The sequence below is a fragment of the Physella acuta genome, unplaced genomic scaffold, assembly GCF_028476545.2.
Source record: "Physella acuta isolate Inbredline_101_S28 unplaced genomic scaffold, ASM2847654v3 ptg002461l, whole genome shotgun sequence".
In the NCBI taxonomy this organism is placed as follows: Eukaryota; Metazoa; Mollusca; class Gastropoda; family Physidae; genus Physella; species Physella acuta.
In genome coordinates this window covers 10001-26164 of record NW_026733940.1, presented here as the reverse complement: position 1 = coordinate 26164, position 16164 = coordinate 10001, and the positions used below count along the sequence as shown (strand labels likewise).

General features: G+C 36.9%; 1 protein-coding gene across 1 annotated transcript; it reads right to left on the bottom strand.

Moving 5' to 3' along the window:
* Positions 1-596: 596 nt before the first annotated feature.
* On the bottom strand, positions 597-12817 carry LOC131933337 (uncharacterized; the record flags this gene model as incomplete). Its single annotated transcript, XM_059290124.1, has 3 exons — positions 12512-12817; positions 6173-6424; positions 597-857 (listed from the first exon to the last, which is right to left on the bottom strand). Coding segments are annotated over exons 1-3 (589 nt in total), but the record flags the coding sequence as incomplete, so codon positions are not given.
* Positions 12818-16164: the final 3347 nt, after the last annotated feature.

Below are 16164 nucleotides of genomic sequence, written 5' to 3'. Positions count from 1 at the left end.
GAAGAATAAAAATAAAAACCTTTTTAATAACAAGTTTTGAAATGCTTTGGTCACTAACATATGGAAACGATCTTATAAACTTTTATTGCAGAAAGCAAGTTCATTAGGTTTCTTATTTTCAGTGCATTTTCAAACCATGTTTTTACAAACAATTTATTTTAAATGTTAGTTCATCCGCTATTGAACACTTTTCATCAAGGAGCAGTAATTTATCACATGCTGACAATCAAGAGTTCAGTATATTTTATTGACACGAGTCAACCTTATTCTATCATAAAATTATTACTACTTAATTTTATTTTTCATTATTTTTAGTTTACAAAGAAAAGACAAGGATCTGTTTAAATACTATGGCGGCGAGAATAAAGAACTTTCATTATATCTAGACATGAAATTTATTTTTTAAATTCAATTTAAGGATTAGCATTTTCAATAACAGAACAGGAGATACTTTGGTAGAAGAACAGATCACATAGCCTGTCATGTCAGTAAATACGTGGTTGAAAAATTGTCGGTAAGTGTAAATTAATACCAAGTAAGTGATGACTAAATTCATTTTGTTTTTACGGTTGATGTGGATATAAAATCAGGCCTACCTGGAATACAAACATAAGTGATAATCACATTCCCTTTGTTCTCCCCAGCTGTACATTGTCTCTCCAGCAGTTCTTTCAGACCCGATGTTGCACAATAGGAAGAGCCTTCGCACAAATAAATTGTTTCATAAGTGTTCGATGGGCAAGGTCCATTCCATGAGCCACACGATAGCTGCTCTATATGGATGCGTCTGTCGGCCGGACAGCGAATTCCTTCGATGTAGCGCGAACAAATATTAGCCCTGCAAGGAGCGCTTCTTCCTAGACGTGGCGTTTAGGGTTAGATATGATGTTAAAAAGTGCAATAAATGTGGCATTAAAAAAGTGCAAGAAATATAGCGTTAAAAAGTGCAAAATTTCAAAGGCGTTAAAAAGTGAAACATTAATACTAATAGTTTCGCTGTCTGTGTATGTATCTATCTATCTGACAAGGACGCTCTAGAGAAAACACAAGCAAAAATTCTATCTGACAAGAACGCTATAGAGAAAACACAAGGAAATTAAAAACTTGCACAGTGAAACGAAAACGAAGTATGACGTCGTATAGTAGAAAATAATATCAAGCCGGAGAGTGCACACAGTAATATGACGTCATTGATTCTCGAGTAAACATTGAATAAAAAGGCAATTTTGTCTAATCTAAGTGGTTTGCGTGAAGAGTTTCTTTCATACAATTCTTCGGGTAGGGGCGAAGCCCCACCCCCGCGTAAGAACGTCTGAACCCCCCCCCCCCTCCCCAACTCAAAAGAAATTTCTTCATCGATACTCTATAATAAAATTACCGCCTAATTAATGTGTCTAATCTAAAAAGTGGTTTTCTTGCAATTTCTTTAATGCAATTCTTCGCGTAGTGGCTAAGCGCGACACCAGTGTTTTTTTCAGACTTTTTCCTCCACGGAGAGGGGTGGGGGTACTTGAAATTTTCGGGGGCGGGGGTAGAATTTTCGGGGAGGGGGCGGACACTGGAAAAAGTATATAATTATATTTCGTTGAATGGGACGGTAGACATGTTTTTTGGGGGGTGGGGGTGGGGGTGGGGGGTGGTGTGGGGGGGTGGGGGGTAGTGTGTGTGGTGGGGGTGGTGTTTGGGGGTGGGGGTGGGGGGTGGTGTGTGTGGGGGGGTGGGTTGGTTTTAGTTTAGAGAAAAGAGACAGCACTATCAGCCTAGCGCCCGTTGTATCCTTCCTCAACGGGCCCTTTTTCTCGTCTATAATAATAGTTTCGCTGTCTGTGTATCTATCTACTATCTATGTATCTGACAAGAACGCTCTAGAGAAAACACAAGCAATTTAAAAACATGCATAATGAAACGGAAGCGAAATATGACGTCATATAGTAGAAAATAATATCAAGCCGGAGAGTGCACACAGTAATATGACGTCATTGATTCTCGAGTAAACATTGAATGAAAAGGCAATTTTGTCTAATCTAAATGGTTTGCGTGAAGAGTTTCTTTCATACAATTCTTCGGGTAGGGGCGAAGCCCCACCCCCGCGTAAGAACGTCTGAGCCCCCCCCCCCCCCCCCCTCCTCCCCAACTCAAAAGAAATTTCTTCATCGATACTCTATAATAAAATTACCGCCTAATTAATGTGTCTAATCTAAAAAGTGGTTTTCTTGCAATTTCTTTAATGCAATTCTTCGCGTAGTGGCTAAGCGCGACACCAGTGTTTTTTTCAGACTTTTTCCTCCACGGAGAGGGGTGGGGGTACTTGAAATTTTCGGGGGCGGGGGTAGAATTTTCGGGGAGGGCGCGGACACTGGAAAAAGTATATAATTATATTTCGTTGAATGGGACGGTAGACATGTTTTTTGGGGGGTGGGGGTGGGGGTGGGGGGTGGTGTGGGGGGGGTGGGGGGTAGTGTGTGTGGTGGGGGTGGTGTTTGGGGGTGGGGGTGGGGGGTGGTGTGTGTGGGGGGGTGGGGTGGTTTTAGTTTAGAGAAAAGAGACAGCACTATCAGCCTAGCGCCCGTTGTATCCTTCCTCAACGGGCCCTTTTTCTCGTCTATAATAATAGTTTCGCTGTCTGTGTATCTATCTACTATCTATGTATCTGACAAGAACGCTCTAGAGAAAACACAAGCAATTTAAAAACATGCATAATGAAACGGAAGCGAAATATGACGTCATATAGTAGAAAATAATATCAAGCCGGAGAGTGCACACAGTAATATGACGTCATTGATTCTCGAGTAAACATTGAATGAAAAGGCAATTTTGTCTAATCTAAATGGTTTGCGTGAAGAGTTTCTTTCATACAATTCTTCGGGTAGGGGCGAAGCCCCACCCCCGCGTAAGAACGTCTGAGCCCCCCCCCCCCTCCTCCCCAACTCAAAAGAAATTTCTTCATCGATACTCTATAATAAAATTACCGCCTAATTATTGTGTCTACTCTAAAAAGTGGTTTTCTTCGGGTAGTGGCTAAGCGCGAAACCAGTGTTTCTTCCAGACTTTTTCCTCCCCGGAGGGGGGAACTTTTTCTAATCTAAAAAGTGTTTAGCGTGCAGTTTTTTTTTCAAGCATCTCTTCCGGTAGGGGCGAAGCCCCGCCCAGATTCTTCCTTTAGTTTGTATTATCTACAAATGCGACCAGTGATTCTTTCAGATTTTTTCCTCCCCGGGGAGGGGTGGGGGTACTTGAAATTTTCGGGGGCGGGGGTAGAATTTTCTGGGAGGGGGCGAACACTGGAAAAAGTATATAATTATATTTCGTTGAATGGGACGGTAGACATGTTTTGGAGTGTGTGTGTGGGGGGGGGGGAGGGAGGGGGGCGAAGCCCCCTCCTCCCAAGTAGAGTTGCCTGAAAGAAACTCTAAATGCGACTTTTGTCATGAATGAGATTAGGTGCATGGTTTAGGGAAATGCCTATGACTATATTTTGTATAAATTAAAGTACCGAGAAAATAGACAACACTATCAACCTAGCGCCCGTTGTATCCTACCTCAACGGGCCATTTTTCTCGTTTCAAATAAGGCAAAAAAACAACTTTATGCCAACTACTTGTTTGGGATCATTCATTTACGACGTCCACAAAAATGTTGAATTTTAGACCCAACCCCCGTCTACGCGCGTCCATTGTTTGCAATATTTTTAGAACATGAGCTTCATGTTGCTCAATTTATTTTTCAATAAAATCCATATAGCATAGTAAATAGTTTAGAAAAAACTTGTTGCTGGGTCCTGGCTTTTACTGAAGTTGGGTGACGTTTGCTAGGAAGATTTTGGTAATTTTAAAATATTTGAAACTTCCATGATAAATTCTACATTTATACGTCCGAATGGACCCGAACCACCCCCTCCCCCTCAGCTTGGAAGTAATAAATGGACGACCCCTTTTAGAAATAAAAATTAAAGCACGCATGATGAAGTAATATCTAAGGAGAAATTGTATAATGGTAAATTATAATACAGATTAATTGGCATAACTTATGATGTAAATTTTAGAGTGTGGTAATGGAATGGAAATTAAGTTTCTAGTTACTGTTAGGGAATATAAATCTTGAAAAAATACGGTATAAACTAACGCTATCCTAAAATTCTTGCGTTTGTCTTCTACTCACTCTCTATATCTCTCTCCTTTTATATATATATATATATATATATATATATATATATATATATATATGTGTATATATACATATATATATATATATATATATATATATATATATATATATATATTGTCCTGCATCTTTTAGTAACCTTGATTTAATTTTTAATGAGCGTCACTCATTAGAAAAGCTAAGATTTCTTTGAAACAAAAATGCACGAAAACGTTTTAATAACACGCGTTTATGTAATAATGCACTAAATTGGAGAAAATAAAGAGTTTTTTTTTAAATATATAATAGCAGTGTATTATTACATATATAAAGAAAGTAATTTCTTTTCTAAATTCATCGGAAATGATGTTCTATGGCAACGGACAAATCAACTGCCAGCTAAAGAAAAGATCCTTCAGAGAAAATAGAAATAGATGAGTCACACACTCAGGAAGCCTATATCCGACATAGCAAGACAGACCCTCACCTGGAATCCACAAGGCAGGAGGAGGAGGGGCAAACCAAGAAAGACCTAGAGACGTGACTTGCAAGAAAACACCAAGAAGATTGGATACACCTGGGGACAGTTTGAGTGACTAGCCCAGGACAGAGACGCCCGAAAAGCTCTTGTCAGCGGCCTATATCCCAGGAAGGCAAACAGGCAAACCTAACCTTATTTCTTTCCTCAATTTAGTGCGATACTACATAAAAGCTTGTTAATAAATTTTTTTGATTCATTTTCTTTGTACTTTAAAATGTTTAACACAATAGAGTTGCGTGACTAAAAACTATTGTGCGCCATATGAACATGAAAATGCGAGGATAATAGATTGGTAAATAGCAGATCCCTCTACTTTAATTAGTAAATTTTTAAAAAAATAATTCATTAAACATCCAGTTAAGTCAAATCTAATGTCACATTGCATTGTCATCAGGTCTTGACCCACGTTTAAAAAATGATTCGCTCACTTAAAAGTGCTTAAAATTTCACTCAGCAGTTTCGATTTATGACGATAGACAGACAGATAGAGGAAGTAAGGAAGTTAATTAAAAGCTTGTAACAGTGCAGTAGTTATTCATTTTTTATAGTGTTCTGTTCAGCGTTACATTTTTCAATGCTGGTGTAAAAATTAAAATCTGACAATTAAAAATGTAAATCTCAAAGCTATAGATGGCTCTTTTGCAATGAACACAGATCGTGTAGCAAACAGTAGGTGAGGTTATAAGAAAACAACTGAAATTAAAGTAATAATCAAACATGTGGGTTTTCTTTTTGAATGATGAGATTAGAAACGCTAAATAGCCCATGCTATAATCTTTTCGGCTGAAGCCATGCAAAGCTGCCAATAGCTGCAAAATGTGTTCAATGAGGCGGGTGGTGTGATAGTTCTCCATGACACTTGTAAGAAACATCTCAAACATAATTTTTAATCCATTTTTAATTACTTAAACTTTTAAAAATAGAATAGAATTTCGTCGAAAAAAGAAGAGCGTACCAAGTGAACGCCAAACAATCTGTGTATAATAGTTCGGAATATTATTAGTACATTTTAAATTCTCAGCTGTGTTTTGAGAAATCGGAAATTGCGTAAAATACTACTTCCGTTCAACGGAAATTACTTAAAATTTGACAGAAGGTAGAAAATTATATCTTTTACATACATGTGCAATTACATTTATCTATCAGAAACAGTATTCAAGTTATAGGCTTTTGCAAAATTAGAGTTAGCTTCAATTCCGGTTACCGGAAATCATTGAAAAGTTGATGCAGAACTACAAATTTGATATAATACATATATATGAAATTTCACCAACCTAGCTGTAACGGTTGTCAAGTTATCGTGTTATCAGACATACAGACAAAACTGCAAAACTATGTTTTTCTGACTCAGCGATTACAATAATTCCTCTATACTTTGTATACGAAAAAGTAAAAATGAAATGGAAAATGTACAAAATGTTGGATTGAACTGCAAGTAGTGATTAGAATGAATAGTTATGAGAAGCCAACTTTAAAAAAAAAGAAACATACCTTTCAAACATTTGAACTGAACATGTGGAGCTGCTTGCTTGACTCTGGAACAATTCAACCCTAGCAAAGATTGCAGATCAAGATTCGAACATACTTGATGCCCATGACAGAGCTGGTACAATGTTTGATTGACCAAATCTTCACAAGGCTCGTCTCCGCATCGCACCTGCATCACGTAAATGACGTCACCAGATTGGCACTGTAATTGGAGCTCCTCCAGAGTACACAGGTCTACCTCATACGTGAATAAACCTGTAATGATAAGGTTATGGTTAGGCTTAAAAATTGTTAAGAATTACGTTAAATTAAAACTGGAGTTCAAACCACTGTTGACCTCTTTTGGTGAGTATATTTGAAAATTTAAAATAAATATTTAATATAAAATGTTTTTTTTTCTAATACTAAGTAAATAGCAATCCAGAATTGCATTTATCATTTTCGATATAATATATATAATATATAATATAAACGGTGTACGTTTTTGTAAACAGTGTATAGCACATGAGAATCATCGATAATTGGTACTTTAAAAAATAATTTTGATTTGTTCTGTCTAAGCGTGTTAAATTGTTCTGCTAGTTCTCGAGTTCGAACCCTCGGGCAGATGAGGCTTGACAGCTGGGGACAGCAACTCTTCCAGCAGAGGCAACTCCAAAATCAAATAACTGCTGACTTGTTTTTTGTTCTTTGTTGGGCAAAGGCTATAGAAGCAAATCCAAAAAGAAAAGCAGGCTGAAATTGGAGGTAATCTCTTCCAACACTAAAATTAAGAACGCAGAAGAAGAAGAAGATCACACTGTATGGCGCTCTTTTAAACAAACACGTACCAAAGTGCTAAGAGGGAGTTCAATGCGATTTGGTAATATGACCGCCTGTACGATGGACATTCTGGAATATTTTGCGGACGATGGTTAAAATAATTTTTTTCTACTAATTGTTTGTCTTTTTTTCGGGTGGGGTGGGAGAGGGGGGTAGACGATGACAAGGTTTTGACAGGTGTGTAGAAAATTGCTTGCGCTGATTTTCTTTCGTCATATTGAATTTGAGATATATTGTTTGATTTTATTTTATTTGGACTTATTTTTTATGGTAATTATGGTATGTCGCGAATTCGCGACATCAGGCACTAATGGGCCAAACAGTAATAAAAAAAAGTATTTAGTCCGGGTCATTTTATTATTTTTACTGACACGTGTTTCTCTAAATATCCACGTAAAAATAATAGAATATCACAAACTAAAGATATGGACATGCAAGGAGATGTAGACTCACTTGTAAAATTCATGAAAACTACAGTTTAGTAGCTTAGGCATAGAGTTACATAACTCTGCTGCACCTGCTCACTGTCTAACTCTTATGAATGGGTACTTTGTAACCTTGCTGTCGTGAAAATACTAGACTAAAGTAACACACTACATCTGAAAAGACTTCATTAAATGTGTATGGCCTTAGTTGTCCCTGGTTACGCCCTTTTCGTGAACTATTCAAGGTCAACTAGTAAAACGCATAATTTCTCATACGACCTATATTTGCTATACACACAAACCACGTGAACAAATAATGTCTAATAATGACAGTTTTCAACCGTTGTATAGTCTTCCATGCTCAATGCAGTTGCTGTGGGTACTTAGTGTCACTGCTGTGGGTACTCACTGCTACTGTTGATGGTACCCAATGTTTCTGATTTTGGAACTACATGCTACTGCTGTACGTACTCAAATGATACTGCTATGGATTACCAATGACAGTGATGTAGCTACATATTGCCACTGCTATGATTACTCAGTGCTGAAATAGTGGGTACTGAGTGCAGAAGCTGTGGGTACTCTGTTATTGTAGTTGGTTCTTGGTGTCACTGCCGTGGGTACTCAGTGTTACTGTAGTTGGTTCTTGGTGTCACTGCTCTGTGTACTCGGTGTTACTGTAGTTGGTTCTTTGTGTCACTACTGTGGGTACTGTAGTTGGTTCTTGGTGTCACTGCTGTGGGTACTCAGTGTTACTGTAGTTGGTTCTTGGTGTCACTGCTGTGGGTACTCAGTGTTACTGTAGTTGGTTCTTTGTGTCACTACTGTGGGTACTCAGTGTTACTGTAGTTGGTTCTTTGTGTCACTACTGTGGGTACTCAGTGTTACTGTAGTTGGTTCTTGGTGTCACTGCTGTGGGTACTCAGTGTTACTGTAGTTGGTTCTTGGTGTCACTGCTGTGGGTACTCAGTGTTACTGTAGTTGGTTCTTGGTGTCACTGCTGTGGGTACTCAGTGTTACTGTAGTTGGTTCTTGGTGTCACTGCTGTGGGTACTCAGCGCTGACGCTGTTTGTAATTGATAACATTGCTGTAGGTGCTCAGCCTTAGCAGTGGGTACTCAGTATCACTACTGTTGGTACTCAGTGCTGAAGATGTGGGTACTCAATAACACTGCTGTTGGTACTAAATGCCAATATAATGCCACTGATGTGGGCAGGGGCGTAGCGAGGGGGGGGGGGCGGGGGTGCGGACCGCACCGGGTGACACCATTTAGGGGGTGACACCAAGGCTTTCCGGCTTTAGAATATTTCCCACTATATGTGACGTCACGTTTCGTTTCAAACTTTCGATTTGCACCCCCCTCAACCTTTCAATTTATTTTTCCAACCCATTTTGGCGCCCCCTAATGTCGGCGCCCGGGAACATATGTCCGTCCCCCCCCCCCCCCCCCCCCCTCGCTACGCTACTGGGCGCTGGGTTGATAGTGTTGTCTCTTTTCTCTAAACCAAAACCAAAGCTAAAGCTACCACCTTAACATCAAATTGAACCAGAAACGAAAAATGACATTGAAAACGGAATTTTATCCAGAATCGGCATTTTAATTGGATTTAAGCGTGGTCTACACGTAGTTACTGCGCATTGATACTAAATATAGTCGTACCCATAACCCTAAACCTTGCACTTAATGTCAATAATAACAAAAGTCTCATTTAGAGTTTCTTTAAGGCGACTCTATTTGTGGGGAGAGACTCCCCCCCCCCCACACACACACCGCAAGCTACGTCTACCGTGCTATCCTATTCGACGAAATAGAATTATATACTTTTATCAGTGTCCGCCCCCTTTCAGAAAATTTAGTCAATCCATACCCCCGAAAATTTCAAGTACCCTCCACACCCCCCCCCCTCCCGTCCGGGGAGGAAAAAGTCTGAAAGGAACAATTACCGCATTTGTAGATTATACAAACTAAAGGTAGAGCCTACTTCTAAAATATAGACTCGTTTCCTACTTTTGGCCGATAAACCTCACTCTCGCAGATAGTGTCTCTTTCGGAAATTTTTCCGGGGTGGGGCACTTGAATTTTTGCAGGGGCGAAAACAATTCTCCGGGGCGGGGAGGGCCGACACTGGTAAAAGTACATATTTTTCTCTATAAATTATATTTCGTTTTTTTTTGGAAGGGGGGGGGGTGGAAGATTGGGCTTTGCCCCTACCCAAAGAGATAAATGATAGAAACTGCACACAAACCACTTTTAAGATTAGACACACTAATTAGGCCGTAATGTCAGTCTTTTTTATTATAGAGTATCGATCACGTCATTTCTTTGGGGGAGGAGGTGGTGGGGGGTGGCGGCTTAAACGTTCTTTAGGAGGGGGGGGGCTTCACCCCTACCCGAATAATTGCATGAAAGAAACTCTGCAAGAAAACCACCGTTAAGATTAGACAAAATTGGCTTTTTAATTCAATGTTTACTCGAGAATCAATGACGTCATATTACTGTGTGCACTCTCCGGCTTGATATTATTTTCTACTATACGACGTCATATTTCGTTTTTCGAATTACTATGCATGTTTTTAATTTGCTTGTGTTTTCTCTAGAGCGTTCTTGTCAGATACATACATACACAGATAGATACACAGACAGCGAAACTATTATTATAGATTCAAAAAATGTTGGGCGCCTTGGTGACGAGATTTTAAAAGTTTTAATTGCTGAACACTGAAGGTATGACAAATTTTTATGAAGATCGGATGAACTGTGTATTAATTCATAAAAGACACACACACATATGCTTATATATATATATATATATATATATATATATATATATATATATATATATATATATATATATATATATATCTAAATCTATAATAGGCCACGTTCGCACATCTCTCTCTCTCTCTCTCTGTCCGCAAAATATTTTCGCCGGACATCACATCAGAATCTACAGCGATATATCGAGAACTTTTTACGGACTTTTGTTGAAAATAATATGTTAGATGTTTTAAATGTATAACCACAATTTTATTTAAAGAAGAAAAATAAAAAAATAAAGGCGTATTCGAATATAGAGAAACAGTATTGTTTATGCAACCGGAAAAGTGTATAAACTTGGGACAAGAACGCATTTAACAATGACGTCGCTTATTGTTTACACTAAAACACTAAAACAAGAGCACGAAACTGATGACGTCATCTTCCGAGTTTAGAATTTTTAAAAATGAACTATTTCATTCAAATATGATTTAGAGCTATGTACACTATGAAATGTAGACTACACAATACGATATTCTCGGCCTAAACTTTAAAGGTGCTGGATCGAGACACACCAAGTCAAAACCTATTTTTTTTAAATATGTGAATCTTCCTGTTTTAGACTATAAAGAAAGGAACTACTTTGGAAATCTTTGTTTATCTATGCAATTTGATAATCTCTATAATATATGAAGCAAAGTTGTTGCCCGACATCGGGCACTTCCCGGCGCCGCAGGCGCTTCAAATTTGGCAGGATTTTGCCTTGGGGCGACAGAACACGGGGGCCGGTGCCGGTTGGCCTAAAGGTCTACGATGAGGGGTTCAAAACAGACCTCGACTGACCGGCGCCTTATATGAGCTATAAATCGAAAAAAAAATTGTCTACGTAGGAACCTCTTCATAACTCCTGAGGTCGTAGACCGACCCTCGGGCGAATTAATTAAGCATTCAAATTCTAAATGTTTTTGAAAGCCTAAGCGAAGCAGGGCAGCATGCCTAGTATATATATATATATATATATATATATATATATATATATATATATATATATATATATATATATATATATATATATATATATATAGGGTAATTGCATACTGATAAAATATAATTTAATCTATCTATATATATAATTCTCTTCTGGGAGACGCTATAAAACAAGCTGTAAACGCGCTCCATACCATCCCATTTGGTGAGCTGTGGTTCACTCTAAATGTTTACAGAGCCGGGTTTAGTGACGACTATTAGGGGCAGATAATTTAGTTTGAAACGATTTTAAACGTAGGGGGGGGGGGTAACTAATTGGAGTTTACTTTAACGGAGGGGGGGGGGTTATCATCCTTAACGAGCTACTTATAGTGTTTTAAAGAAATATTTTCAGTGGCAGCGTTGGTAGTGTCGAATTCACAAATTATGAATAACTGAAAAGTAGAAAAAAAAAACAACTAAATGGCGGCGTATGATATGCCGTAGGTCGGCTCGTAACATAATTAATTCATAAAAGACACACACACACATATATGCTTATATATATATATATATATATATATATATATATATATATATATATATATATATATATATATATATATATATATATATATATATAGGATAATTGCATACTTATAAAATATAATTTAATAACATTGAGTATTGTAGTTGCATCAACAGAAAAATAGCTAGAAATAACTTTAAATTGCTTGTGTAAAGTAAAGTAAAAAGAATGACTAACTCTTTTATTACTATCACAAAAAACGCTGAAATAGGCGATGACAACTGAATCTTGTATTTGTATTTACTACTTAGGGAAAGATATGATAAAATTACTGAACATAGTGGTTTTTAACAAAGTGATAAAATCCTCTTGTAATCAAGCACGATAATTTTCACTGATGTTCACTTGCCTTGAAATTATTTAAAGAAAATTAAACTTGTTTTGTGTTTTGTGTTCTCTTATTTTATTTTCTCCCAAAACCAAGTTTTCTTCTTACCCTATACGTGTGTGGAGGTTGGGGGGGGGGGAGTACATTTTGTCTCTCGTTCTCCCACTGACACTGGACCACTACTTTATCTGATGTACAATGTCACAGGTCAGTAACAAAGTACTACTTAATTAACTAATTAGTGTCCACACTTAATTAACTAATTAGACGCCTAAGTCTATTTCAATTAAGAAACGTTTATAAGATACACATGTCGAGCTTCATTAAACTTGCTCATCATCGTGACGATTGCAATTTAAAATGCATAAAATTTACTGACTCTGGTTGTTTCTGATTTTAACATAGATTAAACCTACTCGTCATGTCGCTTAAAAATGTATGAAATCAACTCACCATTCTCATTACAGCGAATCCTATTCATCCATAGAATAATGAACAGAACAAGCAGAGATCTATTTATAGAATCCATCTTCCAGTGAGCTGCAGGCCGTCTGTATCGAGCTATCGATGACTCGGTTTGTGTATTTACGGTCTACACATCCAGCGGTTCTACTCACAAACTAAATTAAAACATCCGTCGCGCTTTTAGAATTAAAACAAATGTAAACAAAAGACAGTGTTCTTAGAGTAACCGTCAACTTCGAAAATTATATCAGAACCAGCAATCGTCAACAGTAGCTTTGTTCTCCTGCTATGCAATCAAGCGACTTGCGCGGGCTGCGTCGTCGTTCGCCAGCACAACGCTCGCCGCCCATGAACCCATTCGATAAATCAAATGTGTTGCTAACATGAAATGCCACAAGCATTATAGAGGCGCCGTGTTTCTTACCCATAGAACTCGGTTGCCAGATTAAACCTTAACGTTAGCATATCCAATTAAAAATACAACTAATAATTTACTGACTTGAAAGAAAATTGTAAGTAGCAATACCAATCAGAATAAAGTGGAAATATTTCGTCTTCAAGCAGCGTTAAAATGTGCTGTTATTATGACTTCCCTTTGGTGTTAGTGTAAGGTTTAAAGTTAGGACTAGGGTTCAGTGGCATAGCCAGGATCGTCTCATGGGGAGGGGGGGGTTCAAATTTTTTCCAGCATTATATATATATATATATATATATATATATATATATATATATATATATATATATATATATAAGCCGTTGATAGAATTAGCCTATTAATAAACTTGAACATTAACTCTTTGTTTATACGCCTCTCTAGAAATTCTCTACCTCACCGTCACAAACCTGCACCCCCTCCCCACCCCCACCCCCTCTCAACTCTCTGTCCTCACCGAAATTCCATCCGTCCATGATTACAATCGAGCCATTTTTTTTGTTAACAGCCGTGGACAGTGTTTCCACAACAAGCTACGTCAAAAATGTGTCGATGTTTCTCTAGTTTTAACCTTAATCACAATTTGTTTGTTGATCTAATTTATCTCTAATCATCAATATGCCGCTACTTAAAGATTTTTTTGTCTGTCTCCTTGTTCTTTATGCATTAATACAAAAATTATCCAATCGCCAAGAAACATTGGGAAGTCGTTAAGAATAGTTCAGACAAACCTCTACTGACCGTGAAATTTCCTACCACAACCCCACACAACCCCCGCTCGAAGAGAAGCCAGAAAGAAACTTTGACTCCTGTAAAGTTATCTGCCATTATATATATATATATATATATATATATATATATATATATATATATATATATATATATATATATATATATATATATATCGTTTGGATAGCGGCTCTTTGGCAGTAAGGCGGTTCGGTTTGCCACCCAGAGTTTCCCAGCCGCTTTGTTAGCACCCGGGGTCAGTTAATTGAGTGTCCTGCACAAGGGGTCAGGGTTACTGCTTAATACAACGGTCAAACTGCACAGGTGCATCAACCGGAGCCTCCCCCCCCCCATTCCCCCCCCCCCCCCCCCCCGTGAGCACTACGGCGCATACACTTATTTTAATGAGAGCCATGCCCTAGGGAAACGGAGGGCTACTATAATTAATGACTCAAGAAAATAAGGGGTGTCCTCCAGCTGCCTAGGCAGCAGTATATGATTAGGCCAATTAGGCGCCCCTCCATTATTATAATGTTATGAAACAAGTTGTAGATATGCCCTTTGGGTCAATAACTTGGCCATCCTAAGTATCGAACATACAAAGGCAGCTAAAATGGACTTCAAGGAACATATAAAGCATTTCTTCTTAATAGAAAGAAAAAAATCTAAATAAATCATAAGCAACTTTTTAAAAATGTGTATTTGGTTAGTGGCGTCACAAGTTTCGGTATCACCCGTGCATTTAATGAGTGTCCCACCCCCTCTAACAACTTTGGATTTCCCCTTCTCCTTAATATTTTATTATTTTAACTGAATAAAAAATAGTTCTGACAGTACATTTTACGAATTTTTGATCATGGTGTCACGCCTAAATTGTGAGGCCCTTGCCCTGTGACGCTACTGTGTTAGGTTACTTGAATGTTACAGGCTTACAGTTAATATGTTACTTTATTTTTACATAAAAGTGATATAAAAATCAAAGGTATTTTACGCTATGGCACTACATAATTATACCGTATAAATACACAACTATGGACGTATAAAATACACAATTTAGACGTAGATGCCCAATAATAATTTTTGCATAGGGGCCCGAAAATCCTAGCTACGCCACTGCCTACTAGTTGTATGTCATTGCCTCGCTATGATGTAAAATAAATTGAAAGTAGTACAATAAAGAAATTTAAAAAAACACACAATCTAGGCAGATAAAACACAACAATTTATCACTCTAAACATAAAAAAAAAATATACACACAATACAACCAAAAACAATTAACGTAACACAATCTGTATTGTAATCCTTGAAAAATAAACAATTTGACATAATGATTGCTAGAATATTAAGACAAGTGAACTAGGGGAAACAATCACTCTATTAAAATAAATATGTATATTTCTACAAATTTAATTGTAAACGTCAAAATAGATCAAGAATTACATTCATAAAGAAATATATTGTCATCATAAATGCTAAAATTTTACAGCAAAGTGAAAGTTTTAAATCATAGTTGGTATAAAAGCTTTTCAGTTTTATTGATAAACTATATCTGATAGATGGAACAGTCTGAATTATTAACCTACATATTATTATAATAAATATATTTGACTTTCTGTTCAGTTGATTCATTTTTAGTTAGCAACTGTTATTGTGTTTTTATATTAGGTTAGGGTTAGTTTTAGGGTTAAAGGTTAGGGTTAGGGTTAGGGCAGAGGCGTATCCAGGTTTTCGTTGTAGGGGGAGCGAAAAGAGCAATAAACGGCGCCGAATTTTTAACACGTTCTATATACGTGTATTATATATATATATATATATATATATATATATATATATATATATATATATATATATATATATATATATATATATATATATATATATATATATATATATATATATATATATATATAATTACTAGCTGCATGTCATTACTTCGCTATGATGTAAAATAAATTGAAAGTAGCACTCTGAAGAAATAAGAAAAAAAACACACAATGTAGGCCGACAAAACAAAGTTGTATCAATCTAAACACACAAAAACCACACACTACAACCAAAAACAACGAACGTAACACAATATGTTTTGTAATTCTTGTAAAAAAAATTTCTTACATAATAATTCCTGGGAAAGTATTTAAGACAAGTGAAATAGGGGAAATAATCACTCTCTTAATATAAATATGAATATATCTACACATTTTATTATAATTGTCAAAACAAATAAATAATTACTTAAGAATATAATTAAATTGTTCAACACTATTCGTGTTTACAAAATATTTTTGTCTATAACATGTTCGAATGTGTTTTATATTTGTTTGAAAAGTATCAGTTACGTCAACAAATTTCACCGTTTTGCGTGTACCGATCGACCCCACGCTGTTTTATTTGGTCGCGGCTTCGCGACGAAGCATCGTAGAAGCATAATCTTAATGTCCTTTTAAAGAGCGAATTCTAGTCTATCGTTTGATGTATAAA